Source organism: Pelmatolapia mariae, linkage group LG1, assembly GCF_036321145.2.
Source record: "Pelmatolapia mariae isolate MD_Pm_ZW linkage group LG1, Pm_UMD_F_2, whole genome shotgun sequence".
In the NCBI taxonomy this organism is placed as follows: Eukaryota; Metazoa; Chordata; class Actinopteri; order Cichliformes; family Cichlidae; genus Pelmatolapia; species Pelmatolapia mariae.
In genome coordinates this window covers 4,219,352-4,242,975 of record NC_086227.1, presented here as the reverse complement: position 1 = coordinate 4,242,975, position 23,624 = coordinate 4,219,352, and the positions used below count along the sequence as shown (strand labels likewise).

General features: G+C 40.2%; 2 protein-coding genes across 4 annotated transcripts in view; both read left to right on the top strand.

Moving 5' to 3' along the window:
- Positions 1-115: 115 nt before the first annotated feature.
- On the top strand, positions 116-16,328 carry plekho2 (pleckstrin homology domain containing, family O member 2). The gene is made up of 7 exons (XM_063470428.1): positions 116-340; positions 6,017-6,166; positions 6,383-6,505; positions 8,130-8,234; positions 8,337-8,435; positions 11,689-11,961; positions 12,068-16,328. Exons 1-7 carry the CDS (start codon positions 332-334, stop codon positions 13,361-13,363), a joined length of 2,055 nt encoding a protein of 684 aa, XP_063326498.1. The 5' UTR covers positions 116-331; the 3' UTR covers positions 13,364-16,328.
- Positions 16,329-17,928: 1,600 nt separating this feature from the next.
- ankdd1a (ankyrin repeat and death domain containing 1A) overlaps positions 17,929-23,624 on the top strand; it is a 35,301-nt gene continuing 29,605 nt past the window's right edge. For all 3 annotated transcript variants that reach the window (XR_010093709.1, XM_063470424.1, XM_063470423.1), the window contains exon 1: positions 17,929-18,072. Coding sequence is in view for 2 of the 3 variants with exons in the window: in XM_063470424.1 (XP_063326494.1) it covers positions 18,039-18,072 (34 nt within the window). In the remaining variant the exon portion in view is untranslated. The remainder of the gene's footprint in view (positions 18,073-23,624) is intronic.

Sequence of the window (23,624 nt, the reverse complement as noted above, 5' to 3'; positions counted from 1 at the left end):
CTGCGAGGATGCGTGGCTGCTGCACGCGCACACACGCAGGCTGCTCGCGTTGCTCCTCCTCGCAGATTTTTTCAGTTCAAGAGTGTAAAGGGACTTCTACCGGAAACTACTTTTTTTTTCTTCGAACTTTTTCTGTCAGAAAAAAAGGAAAACGGGCCGACCCTCCCTGTCATAAACTGTCTATTTCCTTATTTTTGCTCATTAACGTGTGCGCTGGAAATGTGTCAGCTGCCGGCCCGCAGGCGACAACTCAAGCGTTTTTGGTGAGAAAGGGCGACGTCGAGTGATTCTGGGCTAGTCAGCAGCCACATAACGGAGCTCAGTCTTTATCATGGAAGATGTGAGTAGTCCCTTGAGTCTTACTGCGTGTGCTGCCTGCCCTTGTTGTGCTTTTGTTTTGTGACAGTTTCACCACTTTTGACAGAAGCTTTGAATCAAAGCACCCCTTGACGTTAGAATAATGTACTTTGCAAAGGCGCGATCAGCTTCTGAGGCCCAAAGAGTGCTGGCAGTGTGAAACTGGAGCACTTTTTCATGGAAGAGTCATGCGAAGCAACAAGTTGTTAGGTTAGGTGACGTTTCCAGCAGCCGGGCTTGCCTGCTTCAGTCAACTGCAGTGAAAACGTTCTGGGGCTGGAAACACCTGTTCACCTGTCTCCACGTCACCGATCCACGGAATCTGGTCCTTCCAGCACAGAGTCAGGTCAGGGTGGAAGGACCATAGCCAGGGCAGGGCGGCTAATTCCACCCACAAACTGACCGCGTTAATAAAAGAGCGCATACAGAAAATGTGGAGCCTTTCAGAGAGAAACTTTGGTAAACGCGATTAGCGGTTCATCACTGGCTGCCTGGTTAGTTCTGGCAGGACAGCAGTACGACATGCCGAGCCTCGCACGGCTACATAAACGGGATAAAAAGGCAGAATAGAATCAAACGGAACAAATGTAGCTTAAGTGTACGTTTGGCAATTGTTCTCTGAGTTTTAAGACTGGGTTAATGAGGGCCTCTCTTATCTTAGTGCGTTATGATTTATGACAACCTGCGCGCCGCAGTCTCAGGATCAGATAGTCTGATCATCTGCTGAAAACACTTGACGCTTTTCACTTAAAAACATCACAGTCACCCAAGTCACAGTATTCTATATATGACCTGCATGCCTCAGTTACATTTGGGCATTTTGAGGAAGCCAGTTTACCAGAATAGGGAAGTCAGAAAGAGACATACTATGTCAACTACTGTATGTAAGGAACTTGTTGTGCACACTTAATGCATGTGGTGCCACGCCCTTTGAGTGGGATTCATCAAAAGTATGCAAGTTTGTTAGCTGCTCTCTACCTTCAGTCTACAGTGTCACGATTAAAGCAGCAGCCTCTCTTTTCCAATCTGTTCAGTCTGGAATTTGCAGTGCTGTCGGTGAAATCAGTTTTTACATTTTAAAACATCAATGTGACTCTGTGGCGATCGTCACATCCAGCTTGGCTGGGGTTCACTGAGGAAGACGCCATAGAAACTGCCTGAAATAGAACTGCTGGAAGATTTAAGAATGTGTCAGAGATCAGTAAGAAGATATTTGAGTCCTACATTTTCACTGTGTGGGCTAGCTTCACTAAAGGTTGTCTCTAGATCATTAGCGGTTCACTCTGTGATCTGCATGTAAAGCAGAACTGAAACAGTACATGGGCATGTTTATGCCTGGAGAGTCCCGCCATGTGACTGTGTTTCTGTATTTTTAATTTGCACTTCCCTGCTCACCTATTTTCTTAAACTTGCACCCAGAAAGCGTCATAGCCCTTCTGTGATGATCAGTCGTCTTGGCTCTGAGTCATCTACACTCTCCATTCCTCTCTGACCTCTTCAGAGAAAGGAAAAGAAACTCACATTGTTGTCGGGCAGAAAACAGCTCTCTCATCGTCACAGTCAAACTTTCTTCCCTACAATGGATGAATGTCTGCACGCCATCACACTTTGGGTCCACCTTTCATAGTAAGCAATGGACAATATGCTGTTTCCATATCAAGAAGGGCATAAACTTCTTTTAAAACACCAGCACAAAACATACCAGGACATCAAGGATCTCATATTGTGTAAGTTTAATTGTAATAAAATGCAAGGAATATTTAATACTATGAGTGGCAGCTAGCCGACACTGATGCATACAAAAAAGAGATTCATAACTATGAGTCTCAATGATATGTAAGTCATTAACAGTCATAAACACAGCCAGTGTACTGGCAGATAAATGCTATAACAGGAGTTGTTGAACTGGTGTTTTTGGTTGCGCTAATCTTTGTTTGGAGAACAGTGAGTCCAAAGTGCATTTCAGTAGTTTTCATCCCCTGTATTCAATATGAAAAATACATTTGTAATGCTAATGAGAAGCAGTACATATTTTTTTTACTATTTACATTTGGGAATTCATAATGAAGAACTGTGTGCACTAATATAGCACACACGACACTTTATTATAAACACAAGACTCTGGGTGTTAATGTGCTATGTGTGAATGTCACGGCTGCAAGAGTGTTCTAAAAAAGGTGTTGTCCCCATCATCTTTTACTTCTTTGGCCTACCGAATATGAGCTGTTCTGCAGAGTTTTGTGGCTCTTTACCATAGAAAGTTGACTCAGTTTTCACTAGAAATGAAGAGAGACGCTGCTTTGCAAAGACTTACTAAAGAGTAAGGACCACAAAGTGGAAATTTTTGCGAGGTCAGTTGCTATCAAAACTTTAGGACACCACTGTGGTCTGTGGTGTATGTATATGTAGGCCTATAAATTAGGTTTCAATCTAGAATGGACTGCAATTTTATACAATAAGTTGACTTATTGAATAATAGTGCTACACTGATTTTTGATAGCACTGATAGTGTTATTCACTCTACAGTTATGTGTGGAACCTACTAAGGCTTAAACAGTGAAGCTGCACCTTTTTAAACTTCAGGTCTTTGTAGTGGATTAGGCAGACATGTGGTAGGTACTTGTACTGACTGTCTAATTGACTTGCTAACAATATGTCCCCCCCCCCCCCCCCAAAAAAAAAAAACCCCAAACAAAACAAAAAACAAAAAACAACAACAAAAAACAATTAACCCTGCTGTCTTCTTCCAGCCTATCGGGGGTTATAGTGTGAGTTACGCTGAGACTTAAACTGGGAATGAATGCCAGATACACCCTAAACTTAAAGTACCACTTCCACAAAAGCACCTACTCTGTTTTCTGATCCTCTTCTAAGACCCAACTTGCATGAGATACCTTTGCTTAGTATCTTGTCACTTTGTAACTGTACTATAATTTATCCCTGCATGGTTTTTTTAACAGAGCGATGGTAGGTGGGTGTTGATCCATTTTTGCAGCAACCACAACACCACAGATAGGAGAGGTAATAGATCACAAACATGTGTGGGCAGTTTTAGGTAAAACATTGTTTCGCGTCTGACTTCCTGTTTAAGTCCAAAATTGGAACCTTGTAACTTACCATCTGATATCATAGTGCAGAGCTGTAGCAGTCGGCTCAGGCTTCAGTAATGGAAACCTTTCTGTGTTCCAAGGGTTTGATCAGCCCTACACAGTAATTCCACCCAGGAGCACCACTGACTATTCTAGTTGTGCTATCACTTTATTTTGAAAGCTAGCTTTTCATTTTTGCCCTTTTACCCTTCATTTGCTGCTGCGGTGCTCTTCACTAAGATAAGAGATACTCTGAGTTACAGTAAAAGTGCAAAACCTTAAGAGTGCTCCGACTTAGCCTAACCCATAATAAGAAATAAGGTTATTTGCAGTTGGGAGAGGATCACGGTTTAAACTGACCAAACATTTCCATGAATAAAATGTTGCTCAGCAGTATTTAAACATTATTGCTCAAAGTTTAAACATTAAATGTCATCTACCTGCACTCTACATTCAGAAGCACCTTAATAATTGGCTTAAAAACTAGGATCAGATTTATCACAAGGCTCCTCATTCAAAAATATTGGCACTTTCAGCATGGGATTGAATAGGAATGGATAGGTTGGATATCATTTCCGACTTAGAAAGCTGCACGGTGTGCCAGACCACAGCTGATCCACTGAATTCTGTACCGTGTTGCTGTGTAATACCCAAAGCATGAGCAACAGCACACAGGTTTCTAAAGCCAGAACAAACCATGCATAGAGGAAGTTAACAGCAAAGTGACAGCAGCGTTGAGGTATTTCACCTTATGTACACCAGCAGGTTTTATTTTTGAGTTTGCAGTAGTTGCTAATTTCACCACAGTCTGTGGTCAAATCAGCCATCTACTTATCTACAACTCAACGAATCTATGTCTAAGTTGAGTCTGACTTTGACTTAAATATCACATAATGACCCATAGTTTCTTCCTCACACTGGAGATTACACAGTTTTTAGCGCTGGTATTGTCTCAGCAGTCTGTATAGGAAGACACCTGACAACAGGTGTTAAAAGTCTGCACGTCTGCAAGCAGTCTCACTTGAAACCAAAGGTTTGTTCTTAAGAACTGTCCAGTACACAGTGAAACGAGACAACATTCCTCAAAGAGCTTGGCGCTACAAATGACATATAACAGACAAACAACACAGGACTACGTAAAGTGCAATGTGCAAAAGTTACAAAAAACCAAAACAAAGAGTGCAACAGCCGACAGAACAGAACGATGCAGACACAAGACAGTGCAGGCACAACAGTGCAATAGAAATGTGCAAAAGACTGAGCATTGTGCAAAAAGTCACTTTGTGTATAAAGGTGTGTGTGTGTCAGTCCAGTCACTGAGTGTTCAGGAGTCTGACGGCTTGGGGAAGAAACTGTTTCGCAGTCTGGCAGTGAGGGCCTGAATGCTCCGGTACCTCTTGCAGCAGAGTGAAGAGTGTGTGTGAGGTTTGCGTGGGGTCCTCCACGATGCTGGTGGCTTTGTGGATGCAGCGGGTGCTATAGGTGTCTGTGATGGAGGGAAGAGAGGCTCCAATGATCTTCTCAGCTGCTCTCACAATCTGTTATACATCTGTATCAACTTGAGAGAAAGGCAGATGTGAAATGTAAAAGTGAGGTCAGAGGTCAAATATGATATTGGATGCAAACTATAATGTGATATTTAGATTCCCATTTTCCAGTGTCATTTCCCAAATGTCCATACAAACAATGGCAGTAATAAACATATTTTCTATATAGCTCTATATACCATTATTATCAGGAGAGTTTAAAGCGATCCTGTTAACATTCAGAATGACATGCAAATGCTACCAAAAACAAAACCTCCTTGGTGAGGGTGATAACCTCAGTGGTATGACTCAGTTGCCTGGAATAATCCAAATTTGGTGCACTGCACACTGTTGTTTGACGACACTTTAATAACGACTGGAGTGTCCTTTGTGACGTCACTTGTAGGAGCCCATCCAGAAAGCTGCCGCAGTATTCTCCTGGATGATAGTTGTCGCCACTCAGATGATATCACCACATAGGCGCTGATATATGAGGAGAGCCCTGCTCTCAAAAACCGACATAGATGTAAAAGTGGATTTAAGAAATAAGACAATAAAGTTTTAAAAACATGTTTAGAGCCATCTTCTGTCATTGAACGTGACGCCATGTGATTGGTTGGTTGCAGCTGATAGACTTATATTAGTTTATGTTTACTAACTAGTGACAGAATCGATGACGCAGAGGAAAATAAGGACTCTACAAAACTCTAGGAAAAACAGCACTTTTATCACATTGACACATCCAGGCTTCAGTATCTTGACAGTTTCTGTGGGCTGTGGGTGACAAATGACAGTAACACTACTTGATATAACCTTTAATATGTGCTCATGCTAATAAATCACTTTAGTTGTTCATAATTTTGCATTCCACGTTGGTGAAAATGTGCAGAAGAGAATCAACACCTCTGTTCTTTTCCTGTACAGGTATATTGTACGACTGTCATTTAGAGCAGTGATAAAATGAAAGTGAATATAATTATCTGCATCCTGCAAGTATACTGGTGTGTATTTTGAGTGTGACTTCCTTCCTCTGTATCAATACAGGGTGCAAAAGAGGACCCAGCCCACCAGAAAGAGCCTAAGTTCCTGAGTAAGGCTGGCTGGTTGAAGAAGGGCTATGGCAGACTGCTGGCAAGCTATAAAGACCGCTACATCCAGGTGGAGAAGACAGAGATTGTGGTGTATGAAAATGAGGTATATAAAGTTTCAATACATCGGGTGTGAGAATATGAACTTATATCAATATTGCCATTTAATTCTTGTAGTCTTGCAGCTGTTAACTTAACATCAGATAATCAAGTAGATGGTCTAATTTCTCTCTTGCTTGTTGATAAGATAATAATCTAAAATGATGGCTTTATCCTTAAATTATACACACAAATTTTCAAATATCAGTCATTTGTGTTGCAGGACCTACAGAACTGCTTGGAGAGGCTTGACCTGGAAAACTATGACAAATGTCATGAATTAAAGAGCCCCTTCACGAAGAAGCAAAGACTTATACTCATACGATCGGCAAAGTCCACAAATAAGGTGAGAGAAGAGTCTATCTCTCTATCTCTTTCTGTCCCTGTCACAAACGTTTGTCCTGCCTGCACAAAGAACATGTTGTAGATCGTGGTGCAGGTAAGCAGCAGGCTCAGATTAGTGGTGCTGGTTGCAGCGATGCTGGTGAGCAATAGCCTGCAGCCAGTGATGCGAATGAACAGCGGGTCACGGTTACCACTGCTGTCACAAATGGCTCAGAATGATATGGTGGAAGCTGCAGCCAGTTCTCCAAAGGCTGATTTGATAAATGATGAAGGAATATGACAGGAAAATGATATCAAGGACTGCTTAGACTCTGGCAAATGTGATAAGTGGCTGAAAATCAAGGTAGCCGGCAGATGAGAGGAATGGCAGTTGAGGCTGCAGGTAGTTTTTGGTGTTTCACAGTTCTCAGACATAGTGTCACGGGATGAGCATCAACAGTCATACTCCCAACAGGAAATTTCCTATTTTCTAATAAAACCTTTGGGAGTTAGAGAAGTTAGAGTTCTTTTCCTGATGTACACGTTTATTAACTCTGCTCGGGGAAGACCTACTGTATTTTTCGGACGATAAGGCGCACCGGATTATAAGGCGCATTAAGCGAAACAGATAAGTCGATAAGTCAAACTTTACTCAGTCATTCTTCTTGCTTCCTCCACTTTCGCACCATTGATTCATTCATTAATGTTGAATTCTCTGGCAGCTGCTCTATTCCCATGTTGTTGCAGTATATTAATAACTAACCTCGTATTGTGGATGGATTATCTCAGTTGTTCTCCTGACTGAAGTTTGGTCCGTTTACAGCACCTGCAATGCGATTGCATTTGTCCCTAACCATCAGGAACCCTCAGGTTAACTTTCATCGAGTGGAAAAAGTTAGCGCTCATCCTCCAGCTTCACTGTGTTTATGTTATGCTAACATAGCTGTGTAGCTAGCAATCACATAGCACATCATTATATACCAGCTAGCCCAACTTCAGTAACCCTACAAACGTCACTGCTGTTTAGTTTTCTGTCTTCATTTTTGTTGGAAGTGATAGCAGAGCTGTACGTTTGAATTTGTTTCAGAAATCTCTCAGTCAGGACATGCTATATCATGTTTAGGTGGAAACTAGTGAGCTAACTTCCTGCTAACTTCTAACTCTGTTAAATTTAATAAATTCTGTTTTCATGGATGCCTGGATGTTAAACTTAATAGTTACACCTGGTAAAGCAGCAACGCTGATCATTTTATTAAAGGTGAAAAAATTTAGACAGTTTTTAGACAGAAGTGGCGGAGTTTTGGACCCAGATTACTCCGCGAGGCTCCTGACGTAATGCTCCAACAATCTATCAAGCGGTGCGGCTTCGTAGCTTACCAAAGTCGTACTAAAACATTTTTTGACAGATTTTTGAGCGTCATGTACCACATAAAATCGGTTCATGGTCAGTAAGCACAACCAGAATTCATACGTAAGGGCCTGTGGCCTAAATAGATTATTTCTTATTCTTAAAAAACACAATAATGAGCACAGTTTTTAAAAATAGAAGAAAAAACTGTCAATACTCCTGTTATTGTGTCGCAGATCTTCTGTTCGATTATCTACCTTAGTTTGAGTTGACTATTGTCTGCTTCATTCATTCACAGGTCCATGATGTTAAATTCCAGGCTCAGACAGTGGAGGACAAGGAGGCTTGGATTAAAGCCCTCAGTGATGGCATTAATCGAGCAAAGAATAAAATTTTTGATGAGGTAAACATGTGATAGAGCCATAAATTTATCTTAAATCTTGTCTTTGTCTCGGTTTTTATAAGCATGTAGTTTTAAAACTCAAATTATTTCTTCTTTTCACAGGTGAAGATTGATCAAAGCAGCAACTTAGAGCATGTTACTCGAACAAGACCCAAAGGGAACCGCAACCGGCGTCCACCGACCAGGATACACATGAAAGAGGTGCGTGTGAAATTGAAATAGTGCTTGTAGTATTGTTGTAACGTGTCTTTTGTTTTAATTTACTCTTAATACAAACTTTGCTTCCGTGGTTACCTGGGGCTTTGATTAATTTGTATTAACTGACATGAAACCCACATCGTAATTAATCAACATAACTACATTACTAAGGTTCTGTTGTGTTAAGGTGCAGAGCCAGAATGAATGTGATTAGTAACACCGGGATTTACCTGCTATTTAAAATCAAAAATGTCCATGCTGTATGCCACTGGATGCTATATTCTAATAGAAATGCTATTTGTTTGGGCCCAGTACATTAAAAATAAGCTGCCAACCGCAGTGAGTTAGAGTAGTGAGTCACTGTGGTTTTAGATAGATTTATATTATTTAGATTTGACATCATATTGACCATTTATGGTAGTAGGGGGCTTTGACTGCAGCTGTGCCATATAATAATGCCTGTGATAATATTGTTATAAATTTTACACAATATCAATTTTACTTATATTGTCACAGTGTCATTGCTTGTGCAACAATAACACAAGCCCAGCCATGTCTGAGAGTAAGAGCAATGTATCACCCTCTGATAATAATTTAGTACCTAAAAAGGAGCGACTCCAACAATCTCCAGCAAGGCACAGTACTTATGCAAGAAAGGAAATGACTCTACCGAATGTCACTGAAGAACTGGCAAGTTGCATTGCATATCACAGGAAGCGCAGATAGTGGATGGAGGCTTACATGGTGGGGTAGAAAAGCAGGTTCCTGTTTCTGTAAGCATGTTCTGAGTTAATTAACTCTGACGTTAGCAAAACACAGAGTTTCCTGTTCCAAAACACCCAATCAGAGCAAGTTCAATTAGCTCCGAGGATGTTAACCCTGAGTTAAGTGTGATTATCATTCACCATGGCAACATGTAAACAAAAAGTGAGTTTTAAGTTTTAATCATGTGATCTAAGGAATATGAACAAGTTTCAGTGCTTACCACGATATAAAAAGAGTCATTTTAATCAGCTTGGGCAACTTTGTCATCATCACAGACAGAATCAAGTCTTATATAATATATATCATTTTATTATATCCACAATCATCATTCAGCCAGCTTGAACTTTCATTAGATGAAGCTGAATCATCAATGAATTTTACATTCATTTTAAATGTATTTATTCAAAATGTACATAATGTATATAAGAGAAAAAGTGTGAAGGAACAGATTAGACAGTTTACTGATGGACCTGTGAGAGCAACAGACAAGAGGTGGAGCCACCCTCTGCTGAGATTTATTCAATAAAAGGTTTTTCTGCACTCATTTATGAACATTTCATTTTTTCTATAATTCCAATAATAAAGAATTCAATTGTTTCTGCCATTATTAAATTAAATGTTTGAGATCAGAAAAACTTTAATGTTCCCATGATTTGATCTGATGTCAGCCTTCACTGATAGTTGCTGTTTCACATTTAACTAAAAAAAAAGTCTTTTGAATGTAAGGTTTTCTCAGAAAAAGGCAAATATGTCACAAATGCCTTGGCTTTTATAGAGCTGTTTATAAACTGATCATCTAGATTTGAGATATTTCAGGACAGTTTTGGAAGGATGACGTTTTTCAACAGATCATCCCAGGACAAAATAAGCCACTATGAACGGATCCAGGCCCATAATCCATAATCCTGTCCATTTCCTGGTTCTGGGTTGAATCTCGATCTGTGAACTAAAAAAGTGAAAATAAAGGAAATATCCTTAGTTTTAAGATCAGTTTGTTGGCCTACAATTTTATTACTTGACTGGCATTGATGACGTATTGATGAATTTGTTTCCTGAAACTCTGCATGTCTACAAGACTGAGTCAAAAAGTAATTTGTGTACTGATTTTCCTAAAGCTTGCCTCTGATTTATGCCCTCATTACAATAATAATTAAAAAGGCTAAGACACTTTTTACCACAATGAATTTTAAGTGAAAGAGATACAATTGAAGTTCGGACTTCCAGCTTTAATTCAGCAGGTTAAACAAAAAGATTGCATAAAAATGTGAAGAACTAAAGTATTTTTAAGACAACCTATTCATTTCAGGGGCTCAAAAGTAATTGGAAAAATTAGCTAACTGAAAATAAAATGTTCATTTCTAATACTTGGCTGAAAACCCTTTGCAGGCAATGACAGCCTGAAGTCTTAAACTCATGGACATCACCAGATGCTGGTTTCCTGCTTTTTAATGCTCTGCCAGGCCTTTACTGCAGCGCCGTTCAGTTGCTGTTTGTTTGTGGGCTTTTCTACTTTTTTCTATTCTATTCTAAATGAAAGTAAGGTCTCTGCATCATGAAGATGATTGCATCATCAACTCACAGTGTTGGTCTACATATGTCATGAGGCCATCAACAGCTGTTTTTGTTTGTTTGTTTGTTTGTTGTTTTGTTTGTTTTGTTTTAATAATGAGGTTGAAGCAGCATGGTTTTGGTGCAGCTGTGCTGACTTGTTTTTATTATTGTGTAATGGAGACCATTCTGACAAGAAGGCGCAACAAAGAGTGCTGAAATCTGCCCCCAAAATGATTAAAGTTAGACACAAATCACTCTACACATTTGTAAATCTTAGTTTATGTATGTGGATGATATCGTATGATATGGCAAATAGTTCTCAAATTGAACAACACAAGGGATCCCTTCCACCCAGCCCATGAACTGTTCACCTCCTTCCCTCAGGCAAAAGGCTGCATAGCCTCAAAGATTGTGCAACATTCTGCAGTACAGCTTCCTCCATGAGGTGAATGTTATCTGAAACACTGGTATATTCTCCTGTTTGACACTCAGGTTCTAAACGTGTTGGCTAAACGTGTACAGGTCCTTAGAATACTGCTGTGTCAGCTATCACAATCAAGCAGGGACTGTTTATCAGATGAGGGGGTGGAGTCTAATTCACAGAGTTCACATGGGGTGAAAGGGAGAATAGCAAACCCAGTGAGGGTAGTGACGGTCTGTGAAGGCAAGGGTGTGTGATGGAGGAGGCAGCAGAGGGTTGTAAACAGAATCTCATAAAGAAACTTTTAGCTTATTTGCCCACTGCTTGTCTCTCACCCTGAACCCACTGATTTAATTTGCACTACTCCACAAATCCTTGGTACTGCTCTATTCTAGTTTGGCCTTCATCTTGCTCCCGTAGGTTCCTTAAATTTCCTGAGCTTCACCCTTAGGTGAACTCTACTCAGTTCTTTCCTGTCCGTGTGCTCTGTGTCATTTAATCATATATCTTTTCTTCTAGGTAGCTGATGTGTCATCTGATGGAGTCCTGCGCTTGGATCTTGATCTTGAAGATGCCATAATGCCTAATGGAGCACATTATGCCAATGTTGATGGCAGTGAGACCTCCAAAGAGAAACAGTTGGTGTCAATTACTGAGGAGGAAGCTCAGCCAGATCCAGACGTCAGTCCCCAAAAAAAGGTCATCAAACCTCCAATGCCGCCTATCAAGGAGGCTAAACCCAGCACAGCACTTGAAGATGAACCTCAAAAGAATGATGGTTCAGAGAAAAAGGTATGTCAAATTTTTCTAGATATTGTAATTGTGAAATGTTGTAACATTTGTGCATGTCTTTGTGTTTGGATATCATGACCTTTAAAAACTGCTATAATATTTGAAGGTACCAATGCCCCCATTGAAAGAAGCAAAACCCTGTGCCTCACCTGTTGAAGAAACTACAGAAGAGGCAAAACATGAGAAGATTTCTGAAACGAGTTCTGATGCCAGTAAAAAGGCAGCTCCACCACCAATGCCTCCCAATAAACCCAGCTCTGTGAGTAATGTTGATGCTTTACAGTCCAAGCCACACTCTCACCCTCCTATGCCTCCATCCAAGGAGAAGAAGCCCTCCCATTCTGGCTCTGAGACAGACCAGCAGGTTGAAGGGATTAGTAATGAGGATAATGAGAAGGAAGATGACAGGAAGGAGACTATAGAAACAGCCGTGGAAACAGATGAGGCAGTGCAGCTGATTGCTAAAGAAACGTCACCTGATGTGAAAGATGATAAACACGAGAGTCATTGCACAGAGGAAACAGTTAGCAGCAACACAAAGATGGTATCTGACTGTGGGGAACAAATACCCACAGAGTCACTGAGAAAGAGTCCAAGTTCCCATCCAAAATTCAAGAAAAAGCCTGATGAATGTGCCGAGCCTGACATACAGCGGACAGAGAGCACCTCGGCTAAGAGTAATCCTAAAGAGGGACCCGACAATACTGCCTCAGCCAATTCTGTCGATTCAAAAGACGCACTGGCCGAGAGTGAAGTCCCCTCTTTGAATGACTCAACCACTGAGACCCTTACCCTGAGTCCACTGCTTTATCACTTGTCCGGGGAGAAAAAAAAGCAAGATGAGAAATCTGTAGACAGTGGTCAGCACTCAGATGATGAGAGTGAAGGCTCTGAAAGTCAAGACACATTGGTAGCTGCTACAGCTGCACTCAGGGGAAGTCATTCTGCTTTGGATGTGGTGGATGCTAGTGAGGACAACATTCAGATATCTGTTATTTTAAGACCAGCACAGGTCACAACAGTGCGTCAGGTTAGCTCTAAGAACATAAAACCCATCCCTCCTCTCAAGCCCTCAGCCAAGGCCAGGTCAGCCTCAATTGGAAATTTGCTGTCTGAATCTGATGTCTGTAGTCAGATGAAAGACACTAGCAGAGGTGGAGCTGTAAGTGCTGAGGGTTCTAGTGATGATGTCATTAAACTTGAAACTGAAGTGGCTCTAGAGATGGAAAAGACGAGCAAGCTCTTGAGCAAAGTGTCCCAGGACCATGGAAGTGAAGAGGAGGATGTACCGGGGGATTTGCTGGCTGAGGCCATGGAGAAGCTGAAGAAGGCAGACCACGTCCTCAGGGAGGTCAAGAAACTGAAATTTGCAACAAATGGAAGCAAAAGGAAGAGTTGGTGAACGTCACACACTGACTGAAATTGACCCACTGATAAACCCTTTACCTAGACAGTGATAGTGCAGTCATATCATGGAAAATGTAAAAAGGCCCCCTCTAAATACGATTTGCCTAAAAGTGAAGGGACAGTGGTATTCTGTATCATCAAAGATGGTCGTTTATGATGAGCTTATTCACTCTGTATGATCACTGGTGTGCAGGCCTGACCTGGACACTGTATTGGATTCAATTCAGTTCAATTTTATTTACAGTACTGTGCACAAGTTTTAGGCAGGTGAGGAAAAAATGCTATAAACAAAGAATATTTTCAAAAATGGAAGTGTTTATCATTTATTTTCATCAATCAACAAAATGCAGTGAAGGAACAAAGGAGAAATCTAAATCTAGTCAGTATTTGGTGTGACCACCCTTTGCCTTCAAAACAGCATCAATTCTTCTAGGTACACTTGCACAGAGTTTTTGAAGGAACTCGGCTGGTAGGCTGTTTCAAACATCTTGGGGGACTAACCACAGATCTGTGGATGCAGGTTTCCTCACATCCTTCTGTCTCTTCATGTAATCCCAGACACACTCAATGATGTTGAGATCAGGGCTCTGTGGGGGCCATAGCATCACTTCCAGTACTTCTTGTTCTTTACGCAGAAGATAGTTCTTAATGACTGTGGCTGTGTGTGTGGGGTCGTTGTCCTGCTGCAGAATACATTTGGGGCCAATAAATAATCATTTATATTTCTGAAAGCTTTCTTTATAGCAGTTTTTCACACCTGCCTAACACTTTTGCACAGTACTGTATATAGAAAATCACAACAACAGTCACCTCAAAGTGCTTTTAAGGTAAAGATTAGAGAGTTTTTGAGCGTTATGCTTTTTAAATGCGCCGTGGTGTACAACAGTGTTAAAGAGGGTTTGAATGAATGGCTGGAATAGTCTGATGGACAAAACTGTCTTATTGTTGATGGTTTTGCTGCACTTGGAACTTTTTGTGGAATTATTTCTAATGGATGTTTTTCTGCAGCGGAAAGTAATGTGTTACTGTATATTTTTTTTACTACTGTGTTTTCTTTTGTAGATACAAAATAATGGCCCTCATTTACTAATATGTGCGTGGGAACAGTCTTAACCTATGCAACAAATGCACTGGCTAATTTTGTTCTTGCACGTGTTTGATAAATGATTTACTTTTGGTAGTAAATCAGACTCTAAATCAACACGCTCATGCTTGCCGTGTGCAATATGCATAAAACATACAGCCACTCCTCCATTTCCCTGTATAAATAAATTAGTTTACCTGGAGGTGAAGTGGAAAATGCAGTAATGTCGTGAGAGAGCAGCCTGCACCGCTAAGGGAGAGACACACTCACTGTGACTCAAGTAAAAGTTTGAAACTGATGTAAAAAGACCCGACAGAGTATAAGAAAAAGCAGCTGGAAAGTCTGTCGGCTCCACATGACAAAACTCACTCTATGAACAAACAAAAAAATTAGACTGCAAGTGATAGAAGTCTTTTTTTTTTTTTTAATGAACGTTAAGATAATTTTAGGGAGGATAAACTAATAAAAGACAAAAGACAAAAAAAGATAAAAGAAATACTGGAATATGTTGGAATTAAAAATGTTTCAATTTAGTATTTTGTTTTCTTTGCATACAATTTACTTTTTTTATGTAATTGTAACTGAGCATGTTGTGTTTTTGTAAAACTGTTAATATTACATGAAAACAACAACAACAATAATAATAACAATAATAATAATGATAACAATTCTTAATACTATTAATAGTAGCTTTAGTTGTAGTAGTAGTATTCATTTTATAGAGGTTAAATGTCCTTCGGCAGCCATTTTTGTTTGTTTGTACACATGGTCAGAGGTACTTCTTAATTTGTTTCTACAGTGCAAACAAATTCAGGTACGAAAATATTGATAAGTCATGGATTTGTGTGTGAACTCTTGCTACGCACAGATTTGTCTGTGTGCCTTAACACGTTTAATGTTTCTTAAGGTAATGTTCTTGCTATCCAAAGGGATTTATGAAAAAAAAACTGGAAGCATAGCATCTGGCTTTAGTCATCTCTTATTTTGTGAGCTCTTCTAGACGGATCAATGTTTCAAATACAGGAGACCCAAACTCTTTCATGGCATGCATTTGTAATTTCTCTTTGCTATTTGGGTTAATTGGGACCTGATGAATGTAAAAACAAAGAATTACCTGATTTATTTATTTTTTTTACCTGATTTTTGTTTCTGAGGAAACTGAGATCTACATATGAGGACATTCGTTTTAAATTTCGGTAGAACAGTGGGAGTATGATGTCCTCGTAAGTGGATATCAGCCCCTTGTAGAGCAAAATTTAGTATTTTGGTCTAGACAACCCAAAATGTGATGTCCACATATGTGGACGCCAGGTCCTAAGAGGTTAAATATATAATATATAAATATAAGTTAAATATATACAGCTACAAATAAGCACTTCTGTTAATGCCTAAAAGCATTTCTAATCATTTGTGAACCTCAGAAGCTTTTTTCTCTCCTTTTCATTGGGAAGTTTTTGCTGACAAGTTGCTATTAGAGAAATTATACTTTAATCACCGCCTTTATGGTGTTTATCACTGGTGAAGGAAGATGTACAGTGTAGGTAACAATCTGTTCAGACTCTTAACATTGATAAAGCAAATAAAGGAATATTTTTACTTTACAGGGTTTTTTTTTATCATTAGTAATATAATTTCATTAATGTACTGTATATTGCACAGAAAAGCACTTAGAGCAGCTCTCACTAATGCCTATTACTATTCTCTAATACTTGTCTTTGTTTTTGTATGGGGGGTATGTGCATCATTCTCCACTGTCTGAATGTTGAACTGATTATTAATGAAGAATCTACCGTGTTTTTCTAGTGGTAGAAATGTAATTTTTTGTGCCCTCCAGAATATGTAAGCATATTTTCATAACAGTAGATCGACTGAAGTTTTGTACTCTTTGATAAAGTTTGCTATTGCTTAAATAAAGATAAATGATTTACTTTTGTTGTTATGTCTTCAGTCTTACAAACCATTTGAAGCATTTATCAACAGTGTTACACTTGCTGTACTGTAGCTTCCTTTCTATTATACTGTAGCCTGATATAATCATCCTGTTGAGGTGAGGGTTGAAATTTCTTTGATTTTTTTTCCACCTTTGTTAAAATTTGTTAACATTACAACAGCAATTTTTTTAAAACCCTTTTTTAGAAATAAGCACTGGCTAATGTGGTGTGATGGTCAACCAACGCAAAATTAAAGTATATTTGATCATTAAAAAATTAATGAAACAATAAGTGTTTCAAGAAAATTACATCACTTGCTGCTTGTAGTTTCAAATTTACAGTTTTTATGTGATTAGCAGGTTACTTGGACTGTTGTGACTGTTGTGTGAAGTTTGTCATTTTATATTAAGAACAGTTTCAGAATAGAAATTAAAATAACAACAGCGCTGGGTTAAATTGTTCCTCAAGGAGAGATCTTCTACTTGGGCCGAGGACCAGTGATGAGAAATGGTTGCAGTACCTTTTAGCTGTTTTGAGTGGATTAAAGACACACAAGATCATTAGCTTCATTAATTTGTTCAGATTCAAATTCATTATTGGCCATTTTGTGGGATAGCCATTCAGACAGCAGACCAGATATTCAGATAGAGATTCAACAAACACGTTACAGAATCAATATGACTAGGCAGTTACCAGCTGCCTTTTTGTGCCAAAACCATGCGAGGAAGAAGAGAGATGGAGATGGTTTTATAAAATCCAAAGTAAAGCAGGAGACATGAGAAACACAGGAAGAAACAGAGAGGAAACAGCCCCATTATGACTCGGGCTTGGACACGCTTTAAAAATTGCAATATTCATTTCAGTTCAGTTTTATTTATATAGCTTTAAATTTACACTGTAAAACCAAAACAATAATACTGAGAGACCCAACAATCAGACGATGCTCCTCTGAGCGTGCACTTGGAGTCAGTGGGAAGGAAAAACCCCTTCTAAAAGGAAGAAACTTGTAGCAGAACAATGTTCAGGGAGGGGCAGCCATCTGCATTACTGAATGGGTGAGGAGGGGGAGAGAGGATAAAGACACTGTGGTAAAGAGCCAGAGATTAATAATGACTAATAACTGAGTACAGAGAGGTGAGTGAAGAAGAAACACAGAATCCCTACACCTACTGCAGCATAACTAAGGGAGGATTCAAGGTCACCTGATCCAGCCCTAACTATATGCTTTATCAAAAAGAAAAGTTTTAACCCTGATCTCAAAAGTAGAGATAGTGTCTGTCTCCCGAATCCAAATTGGGAGCTGGTCCCAAGTGAAATCTATCAGGCCAAAAATCTATTTTAGATAGATATATCTGTTTATTAAATATTTGGTTTATGGTGAGTTGAGTCCATAGATCACAGCAGTTGGTGACGGGAATGTCACGTTTCGCTGTCTGCCAGAAAAAGACCGAGAAGCGACGTTTCTACTTTGAAGACGTGCTCGCTTTATTTTGAAGGTATAGATCGGATATGGTGGTCCTTTGGTTTTGACATGTGTAGCTTGATAAATGTACTGACGTTAGCACGCAGGATAAACTTGTGCTGGAGAAGGATAAAGAGCTCGAGTGATGGAAGAGGAGACGGGCCGGTAGAAGCGGCTCTAAAGAGCAGCAGTCATGGGGGATGAGGTGCTGTCGGAGGACGATTTCTGTAAGTATTTCTGTCCTCGCTCAGCGCAGGATGTCCGTCTGTGGCACAGGGAAACCCACCCTCACGCTCAGCCAACAGCCTAGAGGCACATTTTATGTATTAGCAGTTGGGTAATCTTATCTGTATAATGGCTGTTATCTTAGCCTGTCAAATTTTATTTTTTCCCATTAAAGCCTCTGTGATGATTGTGTTGCTGCTGGAGTTTGAAAAAAAAAAAAAAAGTGACTGAAGTAACTTGATAATTTGCTCTCCACACTGCAATTAACAGGAAACGTCGCTTGGAATTAAAAGTGCAGTTTCACAGATTTCTTTGTGTGACTGTGCGTAAACTGTTGAGGATTTTAAATTCCTGTCATCAACATTTAAAATCGATATGATTTCTGAGATTTCTTTATTGTTCTAGTTTTTTTGGTATCTTTTCATTTTATTGTTTAGATTTTGCACTGAAAAAGCCTATTGGTACTTTGTAGCATAATAAGAAACCATTCATAGCTCAGGATACATTTGGAACAGGAGATGTAACTATACGCAGTATAAAAGATGGATGTAGATAATCACCCACAGTTTTAGCTATTCTCGTGTTTTATACTATCTATTTTAGAAACATTTACTGCTGTTGAGGGTCTTTTGAATGAAAAGGTGGGGTGGAAATAAACAAGCAAACTTGAGGACACTGCTGCCTTTCTCTACCTGAAACAGGTGTTGCATGCATTGATTCAAAACCAAAATCATCTTTATTTGGCCAAGTTTGTGCACACAAACAAGGAATTTGACTCAGGTTCATTTTGCTCTCTGCATGCAAAAAATAAACATTTTTAAATAGGCAATATAGAAATAGTCATATATATAGAAGGAGAACATAAATATGAGGAGAAGGTAAAAAGTTAGAAAAGTGCAAGTTGCGGAAGGTCTTAAGAAACTATACAAACTATGACAAGTTACAGCTGGGCATGAATGATAGATATAAATAGGCTGAACATAGAGCAATCTGGATGAACCTTAAGTATTAATTTTGAATAGTGCAGATTGTGCAGTACAATATGCATATGACCTGAGTCATGGCTGAGTGGTGGCTGGTTTTTGTAAAAATAGAACAGTTTATGTCCGGGATCTGCAGAGATGTTTTCTGCTTGAGGATCCTCTCTGATTGTCCGTTGCAGTCTGGCCCTGTCCTGCTTCGTGGCTAAGCCAAACCAGACAATGATTGATGTACACAGGACAGACTGGATGATGGCAGTGTAGAAGATGACCATCAGCTCCTGTGGCAGGTGGAACTTCCTGAATTGCTGCAGGGAATACAACCTCTGCTGGGCCTTCTTCCAGACAGACTCTGTGTGAGGACCACTTCAAATCCGTGATCCACATTGGATACTCTATTGTTCAGGATGGTGAGAGGGGGGAAGGCGTGGGGGGGGGGGGGGGGGGGGGGGGGGTGTCTCCGACAATCCAATATCGCCACAACTTGAGCAGGTTCAGCTCCAGGTGGTTCTGACTGCCATTTCCTGTCTGTATGCAGACTCGTCACTCATCATTGTTCTAGACCAGACCAATGAGCACCAGATCAGTGTGCCACCCTCCACAAAATTTGTAGCAGAGGACAGCCAATGATTTTTCTGGGCAGTGTCATTACCCTCTGCCACTACTTGCTTTTCTCAGTAGTGGCCTGTGTACCAAACACCCAGTTTGGGGGCCGAGTTGGACTGATTGAGGTCGGTTTGTGGGGAAGTCTTTGATCCAGGAGCAGTTGGTAGGGGGGATATGAAGATGGTCCAGTTTGATGATGAGGATGTCTGGTTTTATAGTGTTGAATGCTGAGCTTTAGTCCACAGAGAGCAAACTGAGCAGTCCACCTCAACCTAAGCAAAGAAGGTGTTGAGCTTCTTTCGCAAGTTTGAGGGTGCTTTTGGGGCTTGGGGGGGCTCTATCCTTTGTAGTTAGTGAGGGCTTGGATACCGCTTCTCAGGTTAGCTCTGGCACTGCTGTACAGGGAACTGTCCCTCAGAGCCTGTACTCATCATCTAAGGTTTTCGGTTAGGAAAAATGTGGATGATTTTAGTCAATGTCATGTTCTCATGTCATGTTGAGAAGTTAGAACACAGTGTTTGTGTTACCAGGTCTCGATTTTTATAACCTGGTGCATCGGGCTTTTCCTGCTTCAGCTGGGTTGAAGACACAAGTGTGCTTTGTAACCGTTTTTCCTACCATTTCAGTGATATTCCAATACAGGAGCTTAGAGACATACAGGTACACCGAGTGAGATGTTGGAACAATTTGAAAACTCAAGTTTGTGGAAAAATAGTCCTACAGGTACAAGTGACTGTGAGATGATGTTGTGGCAGGTATACTGGGACCTTAATTTAAACACTGTATTAGATTAAGTTAGCCCTCTGGGCTTTATGCTGGCCATTTGTGTCCAGTTCAACCCCCCCCCCCCCCCCCCCCCCCCGCAACCATTTTTGCTGTGTTAATGCATTTGGAATAAAATGAACATTGAAAACCATGAAAACTAAAATTCTTTCCCCTTCAGCTGTAAAAAGCTGATGGGTTATAGTTGCCCGCCAGATAGGCGAGCAGTACGGACATACACATCAAATTTTTTTAAAAAACTTGTGAATGGAATAACTTGAACAAGGTTATGTAGGATTTTTGAAATTGTTACCATAGGTGTATCTACTAGGAGGCTGAGCAGTGGATGGTGAGTAGATGTCTCGTGATGGTGTGTCTAGTTAGGAGGTAGACTGGGTCGTCTACTGATAGGAAGGTTTGTGGTTCTCTGGCTGCGACAGTCTGCATGCCAAATATCCTCTAGCAAGACACTAATCCCAAGCTGCTCTATGATGCATCCATTGGAGTATGAATATGTGTGAATGTTAGATGGAAAGCAATTAAGCATTGAAAAAAGCGCTTGTATGAATGGGTGGATGAGGCATGTTGTATAAAGTGCTTTGAGTGCTCTAGAATAGTTAGTGGTTTCCCACTAATGCAGAGACCATGCACTGCAAACCACTAGTAACTGGTTTCACACCAGGACACATACTCTATGCAATTGCTCACATCAGCAGCATGAAGTCTGACTTGCATGGGACGCAAAGGTGCGAGGATTGGATGGACGTAGATGAAGTGAAGATAAGACCCTCCATTGAAATTCCAATTCTAGCTGCCATCTACTGCTCAAGACATTTACTGGCAACAAGAAAGGATGGGCCACATTTAATGCTATGATCCCCTCTATTGCTATTATCACGCGCTAATGTCCATTTTAATGACATGCTCACCTGCCCGGGACGCTTCAGGGACGATAAGCTGACTGCATTTTGCATCCTGTGGGAAAAAGGAGTTGCTCGTCTCCCCCTGTTGTTCAATCCAGTACAGGGGTGTGTGTGTGTCGACTAGCAACTTGTTTTTATTTATTGTTACTCACTCTGTACTGGGCCCTGCACATAAGCGCAGACACACAATAGACCTTGTTCTTTCATATGGTCTGCCTGTGACTAACCTGTCTGTACCTCTGTACTCTCAGATGTGTGTTTTATTTAATGTGGGTTTTACATGTATTGCAGTTACATCTCGCGCTCCTGTTCGGCAATGTTGGGCTATTATCTCTCCCATTGCCGCTCAGTTTTTTGCTGCTTTTAATCAGCTTTGTGGCCCTGCCTGTTCCTGGTTTTATTCTTCCTGTCAAACCATCCTTGGAGGAAGACAGGACAAGCTGTTGAAGAGAGCGGGAGATTAATAACAAATAGTTAATCTTTGGCTAGTAACATCAGGCAGCCTAATTCTAAACCAGAGCCTTGGTTTAATGACAGAGCTCATGCTATCAGGAGGGAATGTCACAGAGCAGAGCACAGATGGAAAAAGGTTAAACTGCAGCTGTCATTTCAAATTTTAATACTGCCAGTGTCACTACCAGAATACTGTTAAAGAGGCAAAAAAGGAATATTTTACAGAGTTCATTTCTTCCAACAGCCATAGCCCACGTTATTTAACACCTTTGACTCTGTTTCTGTTTAGACGCTTCTCCTGATATATGCGATGGTTTTCTGTGTGTTTTCTTTTAAAGGTTGTCACCACAAGGGCTGTTATCACAGCCGCTGACTCGCCTCTCTGCCTCTGTCCCTTCTGCTGTTTTTACTCAGTTTGAGCCTGTGACCCTCTCACTCTTAGAGGATGTGGTTCGCTATATTAAGTCCTCAGCTCTTCTTTTTTTTTGACTGCTATAGGACAGGCAGTCTGTTCTTGCTATTATAAACAGCAGTCTGTCCTCTGGTCTAGTTCCTGCAAATTTTAAATGTGCAGTAGTGCAGTCATTGCTTAAGAAACCTGTTCTTGAGCACACTGAACTGGCTAAATGAACTGGCTGAACAAGCTGCCTTTTCTTACCAAAGTTTTAGAGAAACTTGTATCATGTCAACTAAAACATTTTCTAGATATGAATAGCCTCCTGTGGGTCGGGTAAAACCCTTTATAGCACATAATCTGTATTATTAAGGGTGTTTAACAACATCCTTATTGCATGTGACTGGTAACCTTGTTGTTCTGGTTTTGCTTGACTTAACTGCTGCCTCTGACACAATAGACCACCACATTTTTAATATCTTTGCTACATCATCGAGTGGGCGTTGGTGGCACTGTGCTTAAATGGTTTAGGTCTTATCTGGCAGATAGAACTTTGTCTGTAAACCTTTGCAGTTCTGAAGCATCTAATGCTTATGTCATGTGGCACTCCACAGGGCTCAATTTTCAAATTCAAATTTTACTTATCATACACAATCATACACAATACAACATGCAGTGAAATGCTTATTGCTGTGCAATTCTCGGCCATTAAAAATACAAGAACACACTGAAATTAAAAATTAAAATTAAAAAGGTGTGCAAATCAGCTGTGTGCAGATTGACAGTCTTAGGTCAAACAGTCAAAAACAATTATTGAGGTATATTATTGTTGTTGTTAAGTGCATGTACAGTGATGTGTAGAGATTGCAGTCATACACCTGGTTCAGGGCCTGAATAGCCTCGGGGAAGAAGCTCCTCCTCATTCTCCCTGTTTTGGCCTTAACCTCCTAAGACCCGAACTCTTCCACGACATGCATTTTTAATTTCTCTTTGATATTTGGGCATATTGGGGCCCGATGAATGTAAAAACAAAAAATTTCCAGATTTTTTTTTTTTTACCTTATTTTTGTTTTTAAGAAAAATGAGAGCCACAAATGAGGATATTCATTTAAAAATGTGATAGAACAGTAGCAGTATGATGTCCTCGTAAGTGGATATCAGGCCCATGTAGAGCAAAATTGAGTATTTTGGTCTAAATAACACAAAATGTGATGTCCACACATGTGGACGGCAGGTCCTAGGAGGTTAAAGGAGCAGAAGCGCTTCTCTGACCTCAACAGTGAGAAGAGTCCATTGTCACAGATTACGTTGGGTCAAAATTACCAGGAACAGGGTTTTTTTTAACCATTTACAATATTTTACAGTCAAATAGAGTAACACCTGTTGTGTCAAAAGTGACTGGGAATATTTTATATTTCATATGCTGCCCATTTCTT